The sequence below is a fragment of the Nyctibius grandis genome, chromosome 21 (genome assembly GCF_013368605.1).
Source record: "Nyctibius grandis isolate bNycGra1 chromosome 21, bNycGra1.pri, whole genome shotgun sequence".
Taxonomy (NCBI): domain Eukaryota; kingdom Metazoa; phylum Chordata; class Aves; order Nyctibiiformes; family Nyctibiidae; genus Nyctibius; species Nyctibius grandis.
The window spans coordinates 9,064,163-9,090,148 of NC_090678.1; the positions used below are offsets into that span (position 1 = coordinate 9,064,163).

Genomic DNA, 25,986 nt, shown 5'->3' on the forward strand with positions numbered 1-25,986 from the left:
ACCAAATAAAGTACCTGGAAAACAATTCAAATATTGTGTGACAGCAGCATTACCTGGATGTAAGTGACAATACTTTTCTTTATTTACTCAGGGGAATATCTATTGCGAGAAAGTAAAGTACGAAGTCCATGCAGTAGCACATGATAATTTTTTCTAGAGGAAGGTCTGAAGCAACACCTGTAACATGCATTGATATGTTTAACAAATCCCAAAGGTAAAGATAGTAACTTCATTTTAAATGGAGAACAGACATTCCTTGCCTGATAAACGAACGGTCAACAGTCCTGCATTGATAATAGGCGTAAACAAACCATCCTCTTCTTCAGGGAAGCAACTCTATCTAGCTCCTCTTAGACTCACAGAACCTAACTGGTGGCTTACTTAATACCTGATTGTAATCATAAGTTCAAGACATTGCCCCTTTTAGCCGGAGACTACAAAGTACAGAGAGATGTGGTAGGGAGTAGGGATTTTCCCTTGATGTAACTTGTGTCTGTTGCCTCTTACCATTTTATTGCACCCTCCTGAGAAGGGTTTGGATGCAGCATCTATATAACCCTCCCAGTAATTCACTGAGGACAGCTACTACCTGAAGAAGTACAATGAGACACTGAGGGGGCTGAACATCAAAAATCAGCATGCTGGGTATGAAAACAAATACGGTACTGATAGCATCTCTTTCTTCCTTTTTAGCCTTGTTCAGGGGGATTAAGAACAGTTAGCAAATACCTCTGCCTGACAAAGGTCAGTGTTTACCTGATAGCATGGTGATAAATGTTTCCTGTGGTACAGCCTATGCATACACATTTATGTCACTGCTAATACTCAGACCATCAGTAGCCTCCTGTGGTTAAAACCACCCTGATGCAGACTGTCTGTCCTTGCATACACACCTGTCTGCAGGCAGCTCTCAGTCTCCTTGAGTCCTTTGTGTCACAGTCCACTACAAAACTGTAGATATCTGAGCAAGTTCTCAGTTACCATAGTCATACGCAGCCCTGTACAAATGATCCATGAGCTATTTATAAGTAATCCAAGTTTTATGCATTATTCAATACAACAAAATCTTTGAAACTTCCCAGCAAAAAAAAAAAAAGGCAACAAACAAGCAGAAATTGGGGTGCCCAGGGACCAGATTAAGTACTTAAACCTCTAAATCATAAACTCAGACAGATAAATAGAGGGTAACAATTAATTCTTCATCTTGCTCTGTATTCATGGTTTCTTCTTGCGGTACAACTCAAGTATGTACAAATAATGCAAGCCTCCCTCAAACACATTGTTCATATTGTCTTTACAAACAACAGCTCTAACTTAAATCAATCTTTACACATGCCAATTATGGAGGCATTCATGAAATATTGTACTGTGCTTCCAAATAATCTGACTTGGAAAAATTAAACCAAATTAAATAAGATTTTGGAGCTTCAAAACCCTTTCCCATGAAAATCACTTTTAAACATTTTCACAGCACGTGTCTAAACAAATCCAATTCTTCTATCTAACATAGTATTCTAGTTTGAAGAGCAACTGATGACTTGCAAATAGCTTGTTGCATATGGAACCTTAATACTGGCATATCTTAAAATACTTTTTTCCTAATATTCCACTGAGCCCATCAAATCAATTGTAAAGTAGGAAACTTCAGAACACAGGCATGTAGCAGGTGAATTTTGTCAAGATAAAACTGCAGTATTTGCAGCCCATTTGATAAAACCAAGAACTACTTCTGATTTGAAAGTACCAATCAGAAAGAGACAAGAATTCAAAGTTCTAGAGGGGATTTTTTTTTTGGTAACACAGACATACACAGACACACAAAACAAACCCAAAGTAATTCAGTCTCATCCGGTTTAACCTCAACCACGAGACACCGCTGTCTGTTTTCTTTCTTAAAAGACTCGCGTCACTGTGCACTGAAAAAAAGGGAACTTCCACAGTTTGTGGTGAGGATACATGATAAACAGTTCTGTTCACACCAACTAGCAGGGCTGCCTGCGTCAATAAAAGGTGGTAGCAGAGTCAGTGAACTGACATTTGGTGCTTGGAGGATTATCGTTGCAAAAGTCGCTTCACATTGAAGTTAAGTAAAATGCCAGGACTTTTTTTTCACCACAACAACATGACTGAATTAAATGGAAAAGAAGACTGCAAGCTTGCAGAAGGCAAAATCCATAAAAAGAAGCAAAAGGCTTTGTAAGTATATACAACTTAGTATAAACTCTAATGTATTAGAAGCAAAAATAACACTAGAATCTTGGAGATTAAGAATTAGCACTGTGTTTCAGGCTAAATGACTGCAAAGCCTGCTCAAAGCCCAGGACTATAGTATCATTAAAAATGGCTTGAGTTGATGCATACCAATGAATTGATTCCCTTAAGTAATCAGGATTAGATTTTTGGATACACTGGGAGCCTCTTAGTCTTCTGAAAAAGTTACTTGGATATGTAAATTCCCAGACTTCAGTCACAGGATGGAGCTGTCAGCCTCTGAAAGTTTTAAGAAATTTAAGTAGAATTGAAATGCAACTGCAATTTTAATGGCGTATAAAAATGTCTGTTCATTGGTTTCAGTGGTGCAGATCTCAAAAATTATTTGAAGTGCATGGTACCACATATCGAATCTGGGATCAAGACCTCTAACTCCAGAAGTGTCACGTAAGTAATGAGATACACAAAGTTATAACAAAATGGAAGTAGAGGTAGATTACTATATAGTAAACAATTTTATTAATTTCTAAACTACTTCTAGAACAATATTATAATAATGCCTAGAATTTCCAAAATACAAAAGAAGTGAACAGTAGGAAGCAGAAACTATTCATGGAGTTAGAGTTTTTTCTTAGTGATGTCTATATATTTGCATCAAACAGTGAGGGAGAAGACACCTCAGATCTATTTTATTCAGAGAGACATTGTATCCATTCTCTAAAGATTTACAAGAACTGATGCTTCACACTTAAGTGAAGAGCAGGGGTATTACCATTCTTATTTCAGGAATATGGAAACAGAAGTACAGATACAAAATTATTTGGTCATAGTTACAGTAAAAGCTCATCTGTCTGGGAACAGAATTCAGGATAACATCACAGTTCCTCATTTTTCCAGCTCTTCAATTATTTTTCTCAATGTGGGCTCGCTTCTAGGGTTCTCAGATTATGAGAAAGCCATAAGTTTGATAAATACGTGGTATGTATTCCTAGAATAGAATGTTAAATTATAAAATTTGTCTCCTTTAAACATGCAAATAAAATCACATGGTTTCTTGCCTAAAGTCTTTTCTTTTTCTTGTCATCTTAGGCTTTCTGCAGAGGAAGTAATGCAGTGGTCCCAGTCTTTGGAAAAGCTCTTGGCCAGCCAAAGTAAGTCTGTTACTTCAGTATGACTTAGTTCTTATTTAGAACGAAATTTTATCTAATCTTGCTGACTAGGCAAAGCTGTAGGATTCTGCAAACACTGCCAGAGAATGGCCAGCTGCATTTCAGTTATTTACAGCTTCAGTGTAACACAGCCATTGTATTCAGTTTTGCTTTCAAGTTTGTTTCTTTTCCCCTTCCATTTCCTACTCCCAGTATAGCAAATAAACCCCAAATAGCTCAATTCAGTGCTTTTTGATCAGTCTTCTGTCCTTGCATAAAACATCAGTTTCATTTGGAACTTTCTCTCCACTTGTACCCTAAGACAATGCATTTAGGGAGGACTAGAATCTATTGATGTATTTTGGTACCCAGGATCTAGATCTAAAAAGACTGAACATAATTAGGAAGACTCCCATCACCCTTAATATTAGAGTATCTGTAGTATGTTGAAGAAAGGAAGAACAGTGTTTTTTGGCAAGATTTTATAACAGAGACTTCAATACAACTCCTGCTATTTATTTTACCCTCCCTGGACACAAATATCATGCTATAAATGATGATGTATCTATGTTGGCTTTAGGTGGTCAAGGTGTCTTTCGGGAGTTTCTGAAATCAGAGTTCAGCGAGGAAAACATCGAGTTCTGGTTGGCTTGTGAGGATTACAAGAAAACCAGGTCTGATCACTTACACAGCAAAGCAGAGAAGATTTACGAGGAGTTTGTTCAGTCAGATGCTGTTAAACAGGTATGTACAAAGTTGATCTCTCTAGTGTTACAGGATAAGGACTCTGGAAAATCAGAAAATAGAAGTGTAGCTTCACTGAGATGCTCATACATTCATTCAGTTATCTAGGAAGAAGATACAGCCACATGTTTTTATGAGCGTACTTGCATAATTATTTACTTCAGCCGTGAGATTATCAGATCTCACAAGTAGAGTCACACGATATAAGCCAGTTACTTGGGAGCACCACTAGCAGCGGGACCAGCAGCTCAACACATGACGCTGTTCTCCGAGTAAGCCCAGTTTGAATTACTGCTGGTGTTTGGAGTCAGATACTTAGAGAGAACTTTGTTAGTAGGAGAGCCGTGGATTATTTCCTGTCTTTTAAAATATGTGGACACTCTGGAGAATTATAAATTGTGTATGTTGATCATATTTCAAACTGGAGACTCTCATTCTACCCAAGATTTCTCCTATTGTTTTAATTGGAGGTTGTTCCTTTACTTACTCCATTGTTAAGTTATATTACTCCTGACTCCATAAGAAACTGCATTTCTATAGTGAGTAGCAATTTTTATGCATGACTGGGATATAAGCATTAAAATTCTCTCACTTTGCAGTTACAATATTGAGCTACCACACTGAGTTCTGAGGCTGCAAATCTGCTTATTGACTAAACAAAGTGATATAGAAAGAGAGTACATTTTTAAGATGTCAATGGCATTTGTTTTTCACTTTCCAGATCAATATTGACTATCAGATGAGGGAAGCAACAGCCAAAAGGGCTCAAGACCCAACTCACACAAGTTTTGATGAAGCCCAGAAAACCGTGTACATCCTCATGGAAAGGGATTCATATCCCAGATTTTTGAAATCAAAAGCCTACCTGAACCTTTTGAACCACCTGCAAACCAACACTTCAAAATGAAGTGTTTGAGGCAGTGAAGAGCCAAGTAGACTTTGTGTCAAATATCCTGTGGAGAGATCCTTCAGGGTGGTTGGATCTCAGCAAGCAGAACCCCCACCTTGGGAGGAGGGGTACAAGGGAGATGCAAACAGCTCCAAAGCCAAGAGAAGGCAGGATAAAAGCTGGCAAGACTGTTACAAAGGTGAGAGCAGCACAGGGAGAAAATCCTCTCCTCCCATATGCCATAGAGTCAAGACAGGATATGGATACTATTTATTGTTTGAACCACACTGTGAACATTGAACCAAGTCTTACATCCCAAAGAACTGCTGATTATTAGGAACTGCAAGGCTATCAAGCGAAGGGAAAAGATTATCAAGTTCAGAAGAAAGATAAGGATGACAGACAATTTTGTGCATGACAAGAAAATTCCCAGACAGGACTGATTAATGTCTTTTTTTTTTAATCTGTGAAGTGCTAATACGTGTGAGTGCAGCTCCATGATGCTATTGTGCTATGTAAATATATTATAAATTGACATGTCTCAAAATGAATATATTTTAAATTATGTAAGAATTACATAAGCTGTACTTTTACTAAGTTTGTATTCAACAGGCAGGTATGTAGCATCTTTTCTGTTTAACTTATTGCAAAATAATAAGCAACTCTTCAAGCAAATCACTTAAAAATAAAGTTTTATGGTAATTTTGCATCTTATTTTAAGTGATATTTCCATCGTAATTACCGAAGTATTGAAACACATAGTACCCTTCTATCCCACTATGCTACTACTTGACTTCGCCTTATCCAAATATTAGTTTTCCCCACACCATCTTTTCTCTTTTTTTACCCATTTTACACAACCACAATCTTAGTTATCTGGAGTAGGTGATCCTGACCTATCCTCATAACCTGCAAAGAGAAAAACAAACAAAAAAAAGAGAAACAGGTCTAAATTCCCTTCCTGTTTTTCATACTCCTTCAGCTACCAGCACCCGAGTCAAATCTCAAATATAGAAATCATTTAATCACTGACCCCACAGTTCAATCTGCCTCGACACTGATGTGTTGAGCACAGCAGATCACTCACACTTGCTAACGTAGAGAGGCAGTAACTGGTGAGACTCACTAGCAGTCACAGTCCTTGTGATATTAGTACCACTCAACCCAATCTTGGCAAGATCCAGACTCTAATTTACAATACCAATACTAGCATCAAGGTAATTTAATTTCACTACAGACATCGCATTAAATTTCCTCTGTAAAATATGCAATCTTATGAGTAGCCTATACCAGAGTTGCCAGTGATGAGAACTAAAGTAAAAGGAAAGTTGCAATTGTTCTTGAACTATGTAACTATGACATGGGCACTACCAAATCTGAAGTGTTTAAGATCTTGTGACATTAGAGTTCACAATGAAAATAAATCAAAGAGTGCCCTGGTTTTGATGAGTTACCATCATGAGACACAGCTATCACACAGGTGGCAATACAAGATTTTGTCTCACCCTTGCAGATTTTCCATTTTCCAAAATAACATGAGCTTAGTCAGGCACACTCCATTATTCCGTACCAAATGGAGAAGCTGTAAACCCACAGACGTCACCTCACAGGGAGAGCAGACCGTGTTCATACTGCCACCCTTTGGGGACCTTTTGTCCTCCCTTGGAGGTCCCAGTCTTCAGCATTAGAAGTAAAACTCTGCTGGAAGGAACATAGCTAAGTGGCAGTTGCTGCCAGCTTTCACTATCACCTACTGTTGTAGCTGGAAGCCTCTGCAAATCACATCTTCCTACTTTCAAGGCCATTAAATGCAGAACAAGAGAATCTGGTCTTGCAGTATTATTTTCCTTTTGTTAAATATGTATACCTGAGGGAGCCTCTGATTGCAAAACTCTAATGCTCCTGAAACAGTGTAAACCAGTCTCCAGTTGGCTCTCTCTTACATGAATTACTTTTCCAGGATCAGTAGGAATAAATCTAATTTCTGTGAAGTAGGAATAAAAATTATGCCTCCCATACAAGGGGCATCCTCATATTTGTTCTGACACAGTTAACATGGACCAAATGTCACTGATTGCATACCTGCAACCTCACAGAAGACAAAAGAGAACTATGAAATATCAGTTACCCGCTAAACAGACACTCCCTTCAAGTAACATTACTCTTTTGACTGTAAATCCCTTAAATTAGTATGGGCCCAGTCTTCATTTACTGCAGTTTCACAATTTTGCCATGATTTAGCCAAACACCTGTATGAAATTTCTGACTAAATTCATATTTCATAGTATGGCTAGTTAGGATTTTTTTTTTTTTTTTAATGGCTTGTGGCTGCCAGAGAAGCCTGTTCGTAAGAAGCAATTTCATCTACTGTTGGGGAGACTGCTGGGCAGGGTAATTGGTGGATACGTTTCCAATTCAACACAGGTCTCAGAGGCAGGTGTCATGGAAAGGAAAAGGCAGACTCTGGAGTTGTGCCATGGTTTTGGGTGCTGCAGCAGCCACTGCTCATTTCAAGAGGTGGCCAGCATCGCTGCCTGTGCCCGCTGCCCTGTGACTTTGCATGGGGCAGAGAAAAATCTTTTCACTAAAGACTGAGTGCAACCACCACAGCAGCTCAGGTATTCACAGATGCTGCCTGGCATCCTGCACCCTGACCTCCTGCAAAGAGTCTCCAGGTCCACCCTAACAGAAAAGGGTGAGAAAGTGACACTATAACATGCTGGTTAGAGCCCTCTAAAAATAAGCTAAACCTATCCACAGAAGAGACTAACACAGCTCTCAGAGCACACCAACCACTTGCATTGCACAGAGTTAGTATAGACCAGAATATTTGAGGAGGGAAGACAAAGGGACTTTTCACTCTTTTCCACAAGCATCTCTCCCTGGTTCATAATTTGGTACAGTGTGAGAATGGAAAGGTTTGGGTTTTTTTTTTTTTCCAGAAAGAAACTATTCCACTCCTTACAACCCAACCTTGTTACATTTCTAAGTCTTTCCCCTCATTTGCAGTAGGAACCTGAAAACAACAAAGGTTAATCACCCAGGTTGTTAATCCCAGAGATATTCCAGCCCACTCCAGTGTCCCTGGCAACATGACCACATTTCACCAAGCAATAAACAGCGTAGCAGAAATTCAGAGCTGTCTCTGATGCTTTCGTAAGCCTAGTATTGTATATCTGTTCCTATAGCAGGGCTATACAAAGCCGGTTGCTTAAACAAGGCCCAAGAGATCTGGAAGTTTTTTATGGCAATTTATGCTACCATCCATACTAATCTACTTTATAAAAGGAAGAAGCTATAAGTAATAGCTCTATGGTACAATTGAAACAATTTTTACAGTGTTTTAAGACACTTAATATTTACATCCTTTAAAATAGTCTAGAGATAGGTATCTTTATTAGTTCTTCAAAATCTTTTTTTCAAAATGCAATATAAAATGCATATTATGCAGTGAATCTTTTTTTTTAAAATATTGCCTAAATGAAGGTTCTTTGGACTCAGAAAAACAGCAGAACATACAGATCAAAGGGATTAAGGACCCAGTATTTTCTGTGACCCTTGGTTCATTTACAAGGTACACACACCATATCAAGTTCATTTGTGATTTCCTACTCACCTCCTCCTCCCCACGCACGCACACAGCCAGCCTCAGTATTGCAGATTGGTTTTGCAGCTGTGGGTTGTGCCCTGCCCAGCATGGCAGACTCTTCCAAAACAGGACACTTTACACATCAAATACGGAAAGCATGCCTGCCTGGAAACTTCCCATACTCAAAGGAGAAACTTATGAATGCAAGCTCTATTTACTATCTTGTACACAAATTAGTGGGCAAGTGGGGGGAACTGTGCTTTTTCAACACCTGCTAGACTGAGTTAATTATCAGTTAAATGCTAAAACTCTCCAGAACCATCAGGCTCTGTCATCCAACGCTTATTAAAATATTTTATATGTCAAACAGCCTATTTGATTATTTTTTTTTAAAGCTACATTTAGCTTTCCCTTTTTTGAAAAAAATATACCTTAAGAGAATGGAAATTTGCTGTTCTATTCACAGTCTCTAAGAAAAACGGTTGAATCAAATTTGCCACCAGTTACAGATCAGTATAGGAAAACAGGGCACAGTACATGTACAAGTTTTAAGATTTGACAGTAGTGACTCAGACTTTAAGTGTTCTACCCTGCCCCTGAAGGAAACATTTTCATTGTTTGTCAGTGTTTCAGTGTAAAAATTAATCATTGTATCATCTTTGGGTACACTTTTGAAGTGAACTAACTTCTCCCTGCTGCAGAGAGTTTTCTTTATAGGACTCAAGAGTCCAGCAGACCCTGAATGTGAATGTAGAAGACTAACTTTAACCTCTCCCATTTAGAAAACCTTCTCTAAATGTATTCCCTAAATAGATATTTTTAATATTATCCCAAATAGAACTAAAAATATGGTATAACATAGTATCTTTCTCTCTCATATATTGAAAAGGCCATCCATGAAAGCCTGTTAGTAGAGACATCCTATCATTATGCACAGTGAAGCAGGAAGGAAATTAAAGCTGAAAAGGTGATGAATACTACAAATTCGTCACCTTAGACCCCTAAGTGCCATCTGTCCCTGCTCACACTCTGAAGTAACAGGCTTTCCGGATGTCATCTCCTTTATGGTTGCGAAATGAGTTTGAAAAGTAAAAATAGATGACAATAGGCGGAAAAATTAGATGTTCTCATCCTCCATTCAGAGACATAAGTTGATTGTATCAGAGAGCGTAATGTCTATAAATAAAGCTTTTTTGAAATTAAGCCTTTAGTCATTAAACACGGGCAGAAATTGCAAAACAAGTTCTTGCTTAATATTCATTGGGTTATTTAAATTTGTCTTGGATGCTCAGAAACAAAGTCAGAGAGGAGTTAAAGTTATCCCCTGGCTTTGTGTGGATAAGTACAGCCTCAAAGGTTTTAGTCACAAAAAGGAGATTTACATCAACCAAGAACTGATGTGCTTATTTTGGAAATAAACTCATTCTCCCTCATTTCTCAGAACAGCCCCAGAAAGTACTCTCTTGAAATACCCCAAAGATGATCAACATTTAAATTCTGCTGAGCACTTTCCTTCAATTTCTTCAAACAGCCTAAGCACCACACAACCTTAAAGCACTTATCTAAACTAGTTCGGTGACCAGCTTTCACATGGTGCCTCTCACTAATAAAATTAAAAATAGCTTGAGTAAAAAATGAAATGCAGAAATGTAAACCTTTCAGGATCACTCTAGACTTGTCTGCAGAAAGAAACAGAGCAGATTAGCAATGCTTCTTTTCAAAGTTTGTTATACAGCCAAAGTACTAAAGTGACCGTAGAACTGCCTACAAACTTGACATCATTCGAGTCACAAGGGAGGTGGGTTTTTTTTTTTTTTGCAAGTTACTGTGGTCAAAGGGCTTCTGCTATTAGAGGACAACCTTCAAAAATAAAACAAAATAAACACTCTTTGCATAATAGTAATGACTTAGTAACCCATGAATTTCATACCACCTATGGAAAAAGTCTGTACTATATTTACTGTAGCAAATGGTTTGTCAGCCATGAAGGTCAAAAGCAGCCAGCTTTAGAGATAGAGACTTGCTATTGGACGGAATTTGACCAAAATGTGTTTGAGCAAGACAACGTAGTTGTTCATGCCAGTCTGAGGAAACAGCGAACACACTCAGGATGTTCAAAGTCCAAAGTCCAACCAGGAACTGTTCATGTGCTGGAACAAACATCTGGATGATAGGGTACCCTGGAGTAATGTAGTCAAATATTCTGACCAACTTGGACTAAACTGAAATCAATAACTTTATACTAAACAAACAACTGCAAGATGGACAACTGGCGCCTTCAAAATGAGTACACTTGCAGGAAGTGTAAGTAAGTATACTTGTATACTGCTGCACTTTCGTGCAAGTGTGTATGCGGAGTCTGACAGAGAGCTAAGGGCATGCAGTGCTTTGTACCCAAACCACAGTACCCACCTCCTGAAGCCTGATTGAATAGGAGGTTGGAAAGTTCATGTAAAAACTAGTCCAAGCTTCCAGTCACATGATTTCCATTTCTACTTTGATGCAGAATATCCGGCTCACACAGAGACATTACGGCTTTTAGGAAGAAAAAGGGAAGGGAAAGGTCATAGTGTATAACTGAGGTAAGGTTTTCAGAAGTGCTATCTAGACTTCAGTCTGTTTTCACTCAGCAGATGATTGTTAATAGAGTTTGCAGAGACTGGTCACAATGTAAGATTTGTCCAACCTTATCAATAAACCCTGAAGCCATAAATATAGAAACTATTCAAATTCTTGAGGTCAGTGACTACTAGCAGGCCATGCCTACTTCTACCCAGAAACAGAAACCACTTCATCACCTGTATAGCTGCAGACAGTTTCTTGGTTGTTGTGGCCTACAGTAAGAAGCTGAACCTGTGAACACTGTTCCCTCTGTTGCCCTGTGAGCAGATCTTTGCTGCACACTGAACCTAACTTTTCTTGAGTCTATTTTCAATTATATAGCAAGAAAGTTCCCAACAAAACCTGATCAAAGCCATCAACTAAGATGCAACCAGAAAAACGGGACTGTACCCTGGAAACCTCAATGGATGTACTAAGTGAAAAGCAAGAATGTTGATCTGTTATTTCTATACTACGCCCACTCAAACAGCAATGAGGATGAGCAGCATCTAGATCAGAGCATCCGCTTTTTGCTCTGCTCAGGGTTAACAAAGGCCTCTTAATATTTTACCGCTTTTCCTGTGCTTGGCCCTAGATCTCTAGGCACATTCTCAGTGCTCTTATTTACATGCCCTGTAAGACACGACATCAGGAATGTGAGCACCAGGCAAGCCCCAGCAAGTAGTGTTCCTACATCCATGAACGGCACTGTGTGGGTGTACTGCAGGAGAAACGGTAGCAATGTGCAAGCAAGCGAGTACGTGGGTAGATGGAAAGAATGGGTACGACACAGAGAATGAGACAGACAGTACTTCCATGTTCACTAGTGTGAAACAGATGTAGGTGGGTGAGATGTTTATTGAGCAGAAGAGCATTAAAATAGAAACACAAGTGGGAAAGAATTAATATAAGGGCAAGAGAAAAAAATAAAGAGAAGGCATGAGAATTAACAAAGATGTTACTGGGTAAGTGAACAGAAGAAAACTGAAAAGGAAATACAAGACTATGAGCAAGAACTCATCTGGGAGCATTATCCTCACTGATAAGAAAAAAACATTAGACAATATATGTTGGCCATCTTTATTGCAAACTAGCTGGCAATTGATAGTTAATCCCTAGAAAAAAGAACAGGCCAGAACAACTGGAAATTCAGCAGCTCTGATATAGCAATTTTCTCCATTTTGATACTTTGGAGTTTCAATTTTCCTCATCATTTTCTGTCTGAAAAGCATGTCCAGCTCAACTGCTGAATGAACCAAGCAATAATTGATTCCTACACAGCACATGCCCTCACGACACTAAAGTTGTTCTGCACCCGTACATGTGGCAACATAAGGAATTCAAAAGGAACAATGCCATATCAGAAGTCATGTTAACCAGGCTGTTCAATGTATGCCCCAGTTACCTGCTCGTCTCAGTATCTCGACTATCTGGGCAAGGAGTCTCTTTCAGGCTAGAAGAGACCATTCATTACAATGAAACTGCAGTTTCCCTGGAGTCTGCACCCACATCCACCCTCATAAGACCATAGTTTGAACTGATGCACAGAGAAGTTGTACCTTCTCCTTCAGTGTGATACCAGATGACATCTAGTGGAATATCTATGTAACAAGAGGAAGGGGTATGATTTAGGTTCAATCACGTAATTTTTCAGTGAAGTCGCATACCTGGTTAATGACTAGACCTTCCACTGCTATGTGCTTTAAATATTCTGGAAAGGGAAGTAGAAAGGTAATGTTCTGGGTATCAAGCTACAAAAGAATGGCAGTGGAAGCAGCAGACTCGGAAAGACAAATTGTAAAATCATATTTGCAACAAGTTTACTGAAATAGCAACAAGCTTGAATGGTGACAGTCCTATTGAGAGTAAGGAGATACAGTCCTCATAGTGGCTGGGAGGCACAGTGACAGCAGGCAGGAATATATCCATAGCCCTTCAGGGTCCCTCAGTCTTTGAGGGCTTCCCAGCCAGCCAGATTCTCTGGTTTTACAGTTCCTCTGCACTGATCCAAGGACAGATTTGCCAGCAAGTCAACTACCCAATGCTAAGGCACTCAGGCAATCCTAACTCTCTGCAGATACCCATTAAATTTCAAATGGTGCTTTAGAGCATGGTCAAGGATACAATAAAACTGTAGATACAAAATCCTGCACCTAAATATCCTCCCACTGTACAAGTCAAGAGGAGGTTTGGAGAAGTACTTTCTTCAGCTTAACAGTAAAAAGCAGCTGATGGAAAAAAACCCCAAAACATGTTTATTTCAATTTTAAGCAATATTACAGTATTTTTTTAATGTCTGTAATATGTAAAAGAAAATACTTGAACACAGAGTCACTGGTTACTGACATTCAGTCACTGCACAATTTAAATTTATGAAGAGATTATCTCATATACGCTGTCCTGACAATGAACATCACTTGATGATAGAAAAAAGCCCTAGATAGATCATTATTATTCATTTTAATGCTGGGATTTTATATGAGCTATCCTTTAATGCCAATAAGATTCATTGCAAAAATAAGATATATTTAAACTTCTGCAAATGAACTTGCATATGTATACACACAAGATTTTTACAAAATATATGTAAATCAAATAGTTAATTACTGGTTCAATTCACTAGTGGAGACTATCAACATAATTGGGATTTTCGTTATGTAACTTTTCCAGAGTCACATTTATTCATATGGTGCCTTTTTTTTTTTTTAATTTAAGTAGTTCTACAAGTAAGATTCTTTATAGCCATTTTTAGCTTGTCAAGTTCAGGTCAAAGTTAATTCCCTCAGATAACTTTAGTATATAACTTCCTGTATGTGCAGGCATTAGAAGTATTATTTTTGAGGAGGCATATGAGAAAGCTGGATCATCTCACTATTGTGATTACTTGAATAATCAACTCAAGTTACTTTGCATAGATATTTGCCTCTGCCCATTCCTATTATAGAAATGGAACAAAATACTCCAAAAAACTGTGTGAAGGTAATAAGAGTACAAAATAAGATTTAATGAAATACCAGCCATAGAAAATAGATCACATTGTGATATTTGTCCCTCCTTTTCCATAAGCACAGGCCAGGTCCCATGGTGAGTTCCTTACAGGCAGGCTCTCATGCTGCCCTGCTTAGACACCGGGTTCTGCTGTAGGCATGCACACCACACACGTTTCCTCCCTAGCAAAATAATTACTGTTGGAAAATGGATGTACATCCTTCTACACCAGGCCTGTACACCAGTAGGGTGAGCTGCAATAAAATAAATGAGTGTACTATATTACTGGAGGCTCAAACTTCGATTTAAGTTCAAATACTACACAGTTCATGCTTTGCCTAGGAGGCATTATAAGAGAAAGAAAAAGATGAGTCAAAACAAAGAGATAAGATTGAAAGAAAGATTGCATACTGCACACAGCTGGGCTGTCAGATGAAGCAAGAGGAAGACCAACCTTTCCCTCCTGACACCGTCAGTCTGTGCCTTGTAGATGCTGGCAAATCCCCAGAGATCACAACTCACGACTACCCCCAGAAAGGACAGAAAACCCTCTAGAAAGATTCCCCCCCCCCGCCTTCTGTGACTAATTTACAACAACTAGTTGAGCTAGTGCTTACTCCCAGAGCCCCAGTATCACTACAAACAAGTCTTCCACTGGCATGAACAGAGTAACTTGAGTGCTATTACACTGCACTGCTGCTTTGAAACACTTAGCTAGAGAAGAATAAGTGAAATGTAAATAACTTTAAAATGAGGCCATAACCTGGGCAACGGTTATGAGAAAAATGACAAAGGACCTCATACAAGTTTGAAGAAAGTTCTGCTCTAACATCACCTAGTGGTGTACAGTTCCAAGTTGACCAGTTAGAAGCACATAAAAGCCTCATGCTAATGAGCGAAAAATAAAGGCTCTCCCGTGGCAATCTGAAGTACTTCCTTCATAATGTTGCCTGTAAGAGGATGAAACTTGGTTTTAGTGCAAGGGTACTTTTGCCTTTTATCTCATTTCAACATGGCCTTCAGATTTCATATAAAGAACTTTGATAAAGAGGTGGAAAATATTAGTCACAAAACTTGGACAATACGTGCAAGATTTCAATAAAGTAAAACACAGCTTCGTTTCATTACAGCTGATCAGTAGAGATGCAAGATAATTTCAGCACAAACAACCTCTATCAGTGGTGCATCAGAGTCCAACTGCACTCTTTCTGATAGAAACCACAGCCACTCTTTGCCTATGGTATGTATAAGAAAGGAATCGGGCACTAACACAAGCAGCATAGACACAGCCAAAGGGTAGTAAGAGCTTCTACACCTAAAGAAAATAACGAAGCAAAGAAACAGGTCAAGGAATTTGGAAAGTTATGCCTACAAATGCAACTACTAAATGAAAATTTTTAACCAAGGGAAACGATACAAGACAAGTTTCTGTAAGTATGAGGTTTTGTACTTTGAAATATTAACAGAAAATTATAGCATAGGCAGGGGAACACCTCTTTTTCTCTTGGCTTGTAAAGTTATCTCAGAATAGCAAAGGCATTCATTTTAGAAGTGTTTCTGATGTATAAATAACTTTATCCCTATTTATATATGAATATGTTGTGTAATACTCTTAGTACAAACTAAGCTGAGTGGCATTCCAGAAGGCAATTAATTAGAACTTTCATATAGCGGTTTCTCTCTGAAGGCTCTGCTGAAACCTATGCTGTGTGCTAAAAACTGTAACATTAGTTAGTTTACAGATTCGCTGGCACAGCATAAGGGTGCTGGAAAAATCAAAGTGTGTGTTGTAGTTTGAAAATTAAGAGATCTTGTTCTTTGATCTACCGAAGTAGTTTTCCTGATATTTTTCCAATATAAAATATAATAACAGTTAATTTCCAGATCAGTACTGCTTATATCTTTTACAGACATGAATAACTTAAGGACTTAGATTCATTTATTATCAGATATGCAATTCCTTCTCTGAAAGTGTTGTAACTATGTGACTTTGTTTTTGATTACAAGACCTGCAGGAAGCACAGATCCTACACACTAAAGAACTTGTGGCCTTGTTGCAATAAAACCTTATAATGAGCAAACAAAAAGGATACTACATGTTATTTATATATATCAGGTGAAAACAGCTCCCATGATACAAATCCAGTTAGTATTAAGTAGTTAAGATGTAGATGGGCTACCGTTTACAATAGAAGATAAGACACTAACATAGGTAAAGTCACAGGCTGCACTTGTGAAGATTAGCCAATTCAAAACTGAGACAAAATAGCTCAAGGGCATGTTGTAGCTTTGTGTACTATTCCCATCTTATTTTAGGACTAAAACTATTGCCAGCAGAAACAAGCAACATTATATTAATGAAGCACAGGCTATGCTTCAGTGGAAAGAAGACATTCCAAAGAAGCACTGAAAAAGATAAAGTCAGCATGCTCTGTTCCTCAGCCTATTAGGAAATGCTGCTAATATAAAAAGAAGAGAACCACCAAGCCCTGGATATATGCTTGGCAAATGTGTGTACTCAACAAGCCCTGGGGAACAACATTTGATTAAAGCCTCTAACTCAAATTAAAATGGTTCCTCAGAACAATAACATTTCCTTATACAAATGTTACTTCGTGCAGCAACCACCTGAAAAAAAATTACTGATTGACGCTTTGAATTTACATGGAAGTAGCTGAACTAGATTCCTTAATATTGCTTCATCTAATGTTTCTTGAGCATTTCTTTACGGCATGCAACATACATAAGCTTCTCCAGGTTTCAATAAAGCCACAAAGCCTGCATTTAGTCTTCTATTCTGTGAAATATAAACAAACGATTGCAACATGAAAACACCCAGAATAGAGGGCATTAGGTAAAATAGTCTAAAATAAGGTGATAAGTGATAACCGTATGCCAGAATTTAAATGCATAACTATCTTAAATATGGAATATTTAGATTTTAAGATTGCTTTTAGGCAGAGAGTGAGATGAGTAAATACTAATGAAATGAGCAGACAAGTGTGCAGGAAGCTACTGAAACCAAGCAGAAAGTGTAGTTCAGAGAATTCCACAACAGTAGGAAACTGGCAACGGCCAGCGGCAATCCCACAGGGCTGCGGGGAGCCTGAGCAGCAGGAGCTGCAGTACAGCAGTTGGGCAGAGTTATGAAGTTTCAATACCCTGTAGGAAATCTACTGGGCAAGATTCTCGTATAATATAACATTGCATATAGATGTCAGGAAACAAGGAAAATAAGACTAAAGGTAAATGCAATAATTTCACAGGTTCAAAAGGCTGTACTGAGAGATACAGCCTTGTTCTGTGTTTTATTATTATATTTCAGTTTGAAGGAAAAATTGGTTGTATGAGAAGTATGTGCCAGTCAAACCCAAACCTGAAAGAAACTGTGAGTTTAAATAAATAATGTTTAAGACTACTGTTTTGATTTTGGGCAGGTCTATACAAACTTACCCACTGTACAATGTAAACTTTGCATAGAATTTGGCATTTCTTGAAAGCCAATGAAGAAGAAATAATCATAGTTCAGGTCACAAGATTATTTTTTTTTTTTTTTTTTTTTTTAAACAGACTGCCTCATTCCTAATAAAAAATTACACCCTTGCTTATGGATATCATCTTTATACAAAACCAAGCTTAATACCAATTTTTATTGACGTTGAGATATTTGCTGGACAAATATCAAGGTTAATCTCAGACACTTAACAAGTTACTCAGCATTGTCCAGTTTACATTTAGCTCTGATCCCTGGATCCAGGTCACCCTGAACTTTTAGGGAAAAGATTCCTGGTTTCCTTCTGCTTTGGGTCAGGCTCAAACTTGTAATCTCTTTTCACAATTGGAGAAGCAAAGAGGGAGAATTATCAACACTTCTACTTTTCCTCTAAGACATATCCATTGGACTGCTCAATTTTTAGAAAAAAAAAATTTTTTTTAAGTTCTTGCATGTTACAAAGATATATTTTGGTCTAATGCTTCAGCCATGACTCATAGATAAAGATTAGATGCATAAAATAAGAACACTGCTAGAACCGGTAGCACTGCTATATGGAGACTGAACTATTAAGTGGAATTTAAGATAGGCAGAACTGAGCACAACAGGTTTAAAACTCACATATTTTCCATGTTTAGGAGAATGAGTCCAAATACTTGCTGGCTTTGCAAGATATTCAGAGCAGAAGAAAATGGAATCAGTTCTAAGTAAGTAACGATAAGATCCTTATGTTCTGCAGTAACATGCAGCTGTCTGAGTAGGACAGACAAATCTCAAAATGCACAGTGGAAGTGTTCTTTGCAAGCTTAAGATCATGCAAAAGAGTGCAACATCTGCACAACTGCCCCAGCTGACCACCTTCATGTAGCCAATTCCTTTACAGTACGTGAAGTGTAAACTGGCATTTCTCTAGTGAAGGACAGTATATACCAGTGGGAACTTATTTTATATTAAATAGGCATAGGCCTAAACTAATCCCTAGATTAAGTCCAGATTTGGGCCTGTGAAGAATTGGTAAGCCAAATATTTTGGGTCAACCTTTTAAAAGAATTCAGACTGTTGGCAAAGGTTCAATATACATGTGGTGGATAAAAGACATGGCCAGGTACCTTCTGCAAGTCCTCAGCTGCCACCAGCCTCAGTGGAGGCCAACCATAGCTAGAACTTTGGTCAGCATGTCACATCAGGGTAATGAAATGCTTCCATTCAACACGCCTGCCAGCTGGTATCAGGTCATACGTGGTATTGATTTATTGATTAGAGAAAAGTGTGTCCTCCACAGCAATACTGAGGTATGTCTGATGACTCCTGAAACTGCCATTTGGGTGAGGTTAAGCGGCAGAAATCCAGACAGCATTGACCAAAAGTGCATCCTGACCCACACAGCAGCGGCCAGGGAAGCCCCTCACACCAGAGAGGGTACAGTAAGCGAATGATAGCTCCCACAAGACACTACAACAGAATTTTGCAATTTAAACTTTGGAGACCCAGCTATATAGCCTTAGTTATTTTTGGAGAATATTTTTTTTTTCAGTGTTCTTCAGCAAATTCAATCATATTGCAAATCAGTGTAGCAAGAAGTTTACTGTTAGCACAGCAGCTATGAAAGTGGCATTAATAGAGATCCTAATAACCCATGTTCCTATTTCTCTTCCTGCCTTTCATATTTTCTTGATTTTAAAAGGAAAGTAAAAATATAAAAAGGTTTTCCTCTGTGTCAGCTGCACCATCAGGCAGTGTTCTTTCTGCTTCACAACTTAATGCTAAAGACAAATAATCAGAAATGGAAATAAGACGGCCCTACTGATGATGCTCAGTGAGACAGACAAGATTGTCACTCAATCTATACACAAGCGCTGTTGCTGACAGGTGAAAAATTATCTGCATCAGTAACAGCGAATATGACTCAGAAGCAGCTCTTAGGGGAAAAAGCATTCAAAGGACTAGAGATTCTCACTCCCCATAACCACACTCTTCATGAGTTTGTACAGAGAGGAGACCAGTAGCTCATGAGAAGGAAAAAAATCTTTTACTGGCAAGAGTTACTAGAGAGTTATTGACACCATAGTTTGATAGTGGTAAAATTTCTATTACTATATACTTCTGTGATCAGGTCAGACTGATTGGGAAACCCTGACGTAGTGATCAGTGAGAGACAGATTTATACCAAGTTCAAAATAAATGGATGAACACCAGTTAAAAAAAGCTAGAAAACTACTAATGGTTGTGCAGCAGAAATCTATGAAGCATCATACCAAAGCCAATTTTGCTTTCAATTTAAATTAAAAAAAAAATGTTCTGTGATACTAAGTAGCTGTTGTCAAAATTGTAGCTCATATGAAAACAAAATAATGGAAGGGATCTCCTCCCAAGTTTGGCTGACACAAAATAGAAAACACCCACTGGAATACATCCCTTGTGTTTTCTTCTACTAATATAAGCATAAGCATTTTTTCCAAGTTACCAGCACTGATGTCCTATAACTACATGCTTAAAAATCAGTTGGTGTAAATGGAGCTATTGGCCCTCAAACATTTGTTTTTCCTTAAATTGTTTAGTCTCTCACCTCACTACTTCCACACTCTTTCCCAGAATCAGGCAGGAGACTCTGACAAGCTTATGAAATTATTGCTTAAGAATAGCAAACATGAGAGAAAGAAATCAGATTTTAGTCACCTCCAAGAACTGTCTAGTAATAATGTGTCATACTGCACTGTAAACAACTGGAGAGAGATGAAGTCCCTTACAGCTAAGATTGTATTAACCTTTCATTGTTTGCCTTATGTTCAGAGCTTATATTCAGCTCTCAGCTGAAAAGTCAACTTGGATGTTAAAGGCTTTTAAATATTGCAATAAGATCTTGAGCCCTTAAAACCTAAATACAGACATCAACATTTCATAAACAAACTATATAATGATTCCTGTCCCAAAGTTGCTCTCTAGAAAGCTAGTACTTCCCTCGTTCTTCTCCTAAGCACAATTTAAATAAGTGAATGCCATTTCCAAAGGAATTACATGGGAGCAGCTTGAGATGGAACTATATTTGTTACAGCAAGAAGAATATTTGCTTCAGCATAGTAAGCACAAGATCTAGGACACACAAAAAAACCTTTTTAAATGTAAGTTTCATACAGATCTTATTTAAATTAGGGGACAGATTTTCAATACTGTAATTTCATTTAATTTTTTATGCTTTGAACCACAGCTAATCCTACAATAATCTCCTCCTTTTTTCTACAGGGTGTGTTTGGAGGAAGTAATACAATGGTCCCAGTCTTTTGAAAAGCTGATAACAAGTAAATGTAAGTAATTGTATGTATGTATACCAGACGGATTACTGAAAAAAGTTCCCATGAAGCAAAATCAATGTCATGCAGTATCACAGAACCACAGAATGTCAGGGATTGGAAGGGACCTCGAAAGATCATCTAGTCCAATCCCCCTGCCGGAGCAGGATTACCTAGACCATATCACACAGGAACGCATCCAGGCGGGTTTTGAATGTCTCCAGAGAAGGAGACATATATATATAATGTATGCTGTCTCATATGCAACTAATGAAAACCAACTTTGTGTAACATGCTTAGCATGCATCACTGAAAATAAATGTAGCATGCTGTAAATGCTTTCCCAAACTTGTCACTTCTGCAAGCACATGTAATTCTTTTAAAGATACATAAGGGCAGGTTTATCTACCATACCCCCACTTAGAGCCCTCTATAGCAATATATATTAGAAGAAAGTGAAAGAAAAGTTGACGGGAAATCCTGTGTATGGCAAAGACACCATAGCTAATGGTACGTGGATACAGTGTAATGCCATGGAACTCAGAACCTCATCTCAGGTATGGGAAGAGCTGCAGCTGCAGTAGCAAATCTGAACTTTCCCACTCCAGCAGCACCCTGCCTCATTCAGGGCTCAGAGCTCTCCCATGTTTCTTGTGTGGCCGGCAGTCTGGAACATCACTGCTGAATCACTTTTTAAGTATTGATGAGAAAGTAATGTACAGAGTTACATCACAGCACAAACCTCCAAAGATTATTCCTAAGGACTGGCTTTTTTTCAAACTACAAAGAGCAAGAAGATCAACAGACAGAATTTGTGACAACTATAAAGAAAAAGATTTTGCCATTAGAATCTTCAACAGCAAACAACCTAGTATGTTACAGTTTGCAGGGAAAGCACAGGGAGAAAGTGCACAACAGAAAACATTTAAGAGACAAAATTATAGCACAAGCAGCAAGTATGCATGGTATCGCCCTTACTGCCAGACGACAGGCAGTGCTCAATGTCTTTAGAAACATGAAAGCCCAGAGTGCTGCACCAGCAGGAAAGCTTGCTTTAAATAAAATTCTTGTAACTTCCAGCAGTACTCAGATGCTGCCCTTCTAAGAATACCTCGTTCAATGCACTTAGATGGCACTATTCGTTGATTTTGAATTCATTTGAATGCTTAATGACATTGGAAAATGCAAAGGTCATTGCATTCACTCCCATGAAAAGCCAGAATCTCTAATGCCAATGGATTTGCAGCTGTTTATGAAAGGTAGGCAAAGCATGTGCCTATCTTAGGTTTTACTCTGAAAGTACATCTTACAACTGCAAGCACCAATCCTGCTCAAGTGCTAGCGCTGAGTGAAGCCTCATAAACATTCTCCTGCCTAGAGGCATTTTAGCAACTCTATCTCCTGATACTGTACAAAACAAGTCTATGAACAATGACATGAAAAAAAGCAGGAATTTAATCTTTGCCAAGATCCCATTGATTGCTGCTGTAAAACTCCATTGCCAGGGGTTTCAAAGACATCCTCAGGTGCAGAACCACTTATTTGCTGAACAGAATATTCTTTTAACTGCTTTACTACACTCAATTACAGTAGTAAGAAAAAAGTTATTTCTTTTTTTTGCTAGTTGCTTTTTCCCCAAATTCTCACACCAAGAAAATAAGGTCTTTTTTTTTTTACTTGGATCATGATTATTTGATAGTACTTAGATATCTTCTGTACAAAACTAGAAGTGGAATTTAAAAATACTTGTCAGTCTTTGGATATGTTTGATAGTGTTTGCAGAGACCAGGAAGAACAAAGTTTTCAGTGCTCTGTCCCTGTATAGCGAAGTGCCACTGAGGTTAAAGGGAGCTCTGCACATGGAGGAAAATGAAGTGTAGGGCTCTGGGGTGAGTTAGTGTGTTTAATTGCCCACTTTGACATAATCTAATAAGAATATTTACAGGTGTACAATCAAGAATTACACTGCCTTGTAAAGGTCCCTATTGCCTTCAAAGGACTCTAAAGGTAATGCATATATACAAGGTATATAAATTTGGCTTCTGAAATATTTACACATGGGCCTATGATCTACAAGACCTACTTGAAGACAGAGCACAGTGATGAAAACATAGAATTCTGGCTTGCTTGTGAAGCGTATAAGAAGATCACATCACAGAGGAAAAGGATTTCCATGGCCAGGAAACTTTTTACAAGTTACATTCAACCCCAGGCTCCCAACGAGGTGACATGCAATAGCATGAGCTCTTTATTTCCTCTAATAGAAATGCCTGATGTGCAATGTAGCTGACAAAAAGCAGCAACAAATGCCTAGCACCTTTTGTATTAAAGGGAATGAAAACTGTTGCTATTCATCCTCCCCAAACTCTTTTGCATAAGGAATTTTAATACTTGCTTTCACATCTTGTCTCTAAGCAAATCTTTCAACTATATCTGCCAAGGACACAAGCAAAAGGCACAACTAGATTACAAACCAAGTTCTTGGATCTGTTCTATTCTTTTTAGCATCTGATCCAGGGGCCATTGATATCACTTCAATAGATTTTGGATTATGCCGTTGCTACATCTATATATTACTCTGGTCTTTGCAAGAGTAAATATAAATGAACAAAAAACTCTACCCAGTGCTGTCCCCTTTGTAAAATGGGCTAAAAGAAAGGTTCCAAGGCAGATTAATTATTTTCTGCTTCCAGCAGATTTGTATGCAAAATATTTGAGAGGGTTTTTTTTTTCTGACAAGTGGCTATACAAAAAATAAGTCATTCCTGCTCAGCCAGTCATGCTCTATGACCTTCAACTATCCCTGCTCATTACTCTCCTTGCAAAAATAAGCTAATACTGGCTTTTACTGCCGCTGCTTCTGGCGGACTGACATAACTGAAATATCAGGCTAGATTATTTTCTGGTTTACGCATAACAATAAAATTATTACAGAGTCTCAAAATGTAGCCTCCCTGTTGACACTGAAGGGCAAGCCAAAACCAACTCAGCTGGATTCCCAGATGCTGGCCAAGAGCAGTTGCTGCTTTAAATGACTAAACCACTCCCACTAATCCAAATCCTGAGGAGATTTGAAAGTTCCCTCTGTTCATTTTAAATGCCAATTGGAAAGACAATGCATATTTCTGTATTTTTCTGATTTATTTTATTTTTAGCATGTGCAGCTATATGAAACTCAGCAAAACATTTGAATTTCCAAAAGAGAAATGTCAGTATTGCCAACCACAAATCCATAAATCAAAAGTAAGGGCTTAAATCAGGACAGTTAAAAATAAGCTGTGACTTTTTTTTTTTTTCTAAAATACATATTATTAGAGCCTTGCTATTGGCTGTCTGGTTTCTAGGTCTTCAGGACACACTGATTTCACATTTCCCTGATATTCACTATTAACACAAGAACTAGGTACCACTCTAAAAAGGTAGATGCTCATGAGGATTTTAAACACAGTTTATATTCAAATTTCAGCAGCATTTAAAAAGGTGCATTTCAAATTACTTCTCTGGAAGAGCAAGATCCCAATCCATGAAAGACATCACCACTAACTTCACATCTTTAGAGCTCTACTCCCAATACTAACAATGTCAAGCTGAAAAAAACAATGTAATTCATCATGAGCTAATGGATTATCAAAAGTTCCCATTTTATCTGGTATATTTTCCTATCACTAGATCTTTACACACCCTAGAGCTTCAATTTACCTGCTACAAACCCTGGATTGCAGTAGAAGAGTTCTAGGAATCAAAACTTTTCCTAAACAAGGTCGATATACGGGCTCAGTTTTATCTTATCTCGGAGATCATAATTTTAGCAATTGGTTTTCACCAGTACTGTGCACCTCCAGCCACTTGGACTCATTAGAAATGAAAAGTCAGGCTTCCTCTTCAGGGATCTAATCCTAGCCCTAGGAACAATTCTTAGCAAAAGAAAGGGGGTTGGATGTCAGCACCTTTTAGCTACGCCTTCCACTGCAGCCACTCCATGCACACCATGTCCTCAGGACATCTTGCTCTGCCTAAATCATACGTATGTTCTTATTCTTTCCAGAAGTAGCAAACAAATCAAACTTATACCACTTAACCTCTCCAAGGTTTGAAGTCTTGGGCCCATATTCTACACATGAGCCCAGCAGTAGTGACTTTACCACTGCTCTTGACCTCCACTGATCACAACAGTCAGGATTAAACTGGCTTTTCCATTAAGGATGTAGGCCATACTGGGAAATTCAGACACCTCCCATTCTTCCAGGCTTATTGTCCCCAAGGGAGCAAGCTCTCCATCCAGCCACTAACACACCTCTTACTAAATCAAACACCAAAAGAGGAGCAAATTGGTCAACTAATAAGATGGGATTTTCTGGCATTATAAGGAGAAATCTACCCTGCTAGAATCAATGTTTTTGGTTAGGTGCTGATTTTAGGTTAGAGGGTATATAAAAAGATATAAATAAAAGGCACTCAGTATGGGTCTCCTAAATTCAATCTTCCTTACCCTTCCTTTGCATATATTCAGTGATACTTTGTGATGTTTTTTTCTGTTTCAGATTAACATTGACAGTCCTGCGAGGAAAGCGATTATAAGGAATATTCAAGAGCCAACACAGTCCTGTTTTGATGAAGCACAGAGAATAATTTACATGCACATGGAAAGAGATTCTTATCCACGATTTCTTGAATCAAAGTTCTATCAGAAACTCAAATACAGCCTTCAGACTAATGGCAATAATTCAACGGTAAATTAAAGAGGTTGCAAATTTAGAAAGGTTTCTTCTGGCCTGTAAGTGTTTAAGATTTAAAGTAGACAGGAGAAATCAGGCAGTAGACATATATTATTACGGATCTGCTAAACTGTTCTGTTGATGTTAGCATTGATGAGGCACTATCTTCCTCCTTCCTTTTATTTTGCCATGGAAGAGTACTGGTTTTGTTCTCCTCTCAGTAAAACCCTAAAAACTAGTGAAAACTAGGCATAGAAAAGTTTCAGCCAAAAAATATAGCCTAAGGTTCTAGTCTTTTACTGATATTTGACAACCCTAATA

The 25,986-nt window shown here is 38.2% G+C and overlaps 2 protein-coding genes across 2 annotated transcripts; both read left to right on the forward strand.

Annotated features, from left to right (window-relative positions):
* The first annotated feature begins 2,091 nt into the window (after window positions 1-2,091).
* Window positions 2,092-5,446, forward strand: RGS1 (regulator of G protein signaling 1). Its single transcript, XM_068416871.1, has 5 exons — window positions 2,092-2,196; window positions 2,575-2,658; window positions 3,301-3,362; window positions 3,940-4,103; window positions 4,825-5,446. The coding sequence occupies exons 1-5, from the start codon at window positions 2,093-2,095 to the stop codon at window positions 5,008-5,010; spliced, it is 600 nt and encodes a 199-aa protein (XP_068272972.1). The 5' UTR covers window position 2,092; the 3' UTR covers window positions 5,011-5,446.
* Window positions 5,447-18,305: 12,859 nt separating this feature from the next.
* RGS13 (regulator of G protein signaling 13) lies at window positions 18,306-25,689 on the forward strand. The gene is made up of 4 exons (XM_068416752.1): window positions 18,306-18,370; window positions 20,904-20,963; window positions 23,006-23,174; window positions 25,492-25,689. Exons 1-4 carry the CDS (start codon window positions 18,306-18,308, stop codon window positions 25,687-25,689), a joined length of 492 nt encoding a protein of 163 aa, XP_068272853.1.
* The last annotated feature ends 297 nt before the right edge of the window (window positions 25,690-25,986 follow it).